Source organism: Pteropus alecto, unplaced genomic scaffold (genome assembly GCF_000325575.1).
Source record: "Pteropus alecto unplaced genomic scaffold, ASM32557v1 scaffold7, whole genome shotgun sequence".
Taxonomy (NCBI): domain Eukaryota; kingdom Metazoa; phylum Chordata; class Mammalia; order Chiroptera; family Pteropodidae; genus Pteropus; species Pteropus alecto.
The window spans coordinates 47,888,316-47,888,692 of NW_006494614.1; the positions used below are offsets into that span (position 1 = coordinate 47,888,316).

Here is a 377-nt window from a genome sequence, read left to right on the forward strand (position 1 = left end):
TGGGCGGCGGCGGCGCGCGTGATGGCTCCGGCGGCGGACCGCGAGGGCTACTGGGGCCCCACGACCTCCACGCTGGACTGGTGCGAGGAGAACTACGCGGTGACCTGGTACATCGCCGAGTTCTGTGAGTGCGGCTCCCGGCCCCGAGCCCCGGCCTGAGGCGGGCGGGAGGGAGAAAGGGCGCTGGGCTGACGGGGAGACACCGTGTGGGGAAGGGAGAGGGTGGACCCGGCCGCCTGGGAGGCCAGGCCCGGCTGCGGGCGGTGGAGTGGGAAAGCCGCAGATGAAGGGAGCCAATAGGATCCAGTGTGTCGCTGAGGAGTGTCAGGTCTGGACAGGTTGGGTGGGGGCTTAAGACTTGGGGACGGAAAAGAAGC

The 377-nt window shown here is 69.8% G+C and overlaps 1 protein-coding gene across 2 annotated transcripts in view; it reads left to right on the forward strand.

Moving 5' to 3' along the window:
* The first annotated feature begins 6 nt into the window (after positions 1–6).
* Positions 7–377, forward strand: part of ACER3 (alkaline ceramidase 3) — a 107,853-nt gene continuing 107,482 nt past the window's right edge. For both annotated transcript variants that reach the window (XM_006926640.2, XM_015600447.1), the window contains exon 1: positions 7–124. In XM_006926640.2, the coding sequence (XP_006926702.1) occupies positions 22–124 (103 nt within the window). In that variant the 5' untranslated portion in view covers positions 7–21. The remainder of the gene's footprint in view (positions 125–377) is intronic.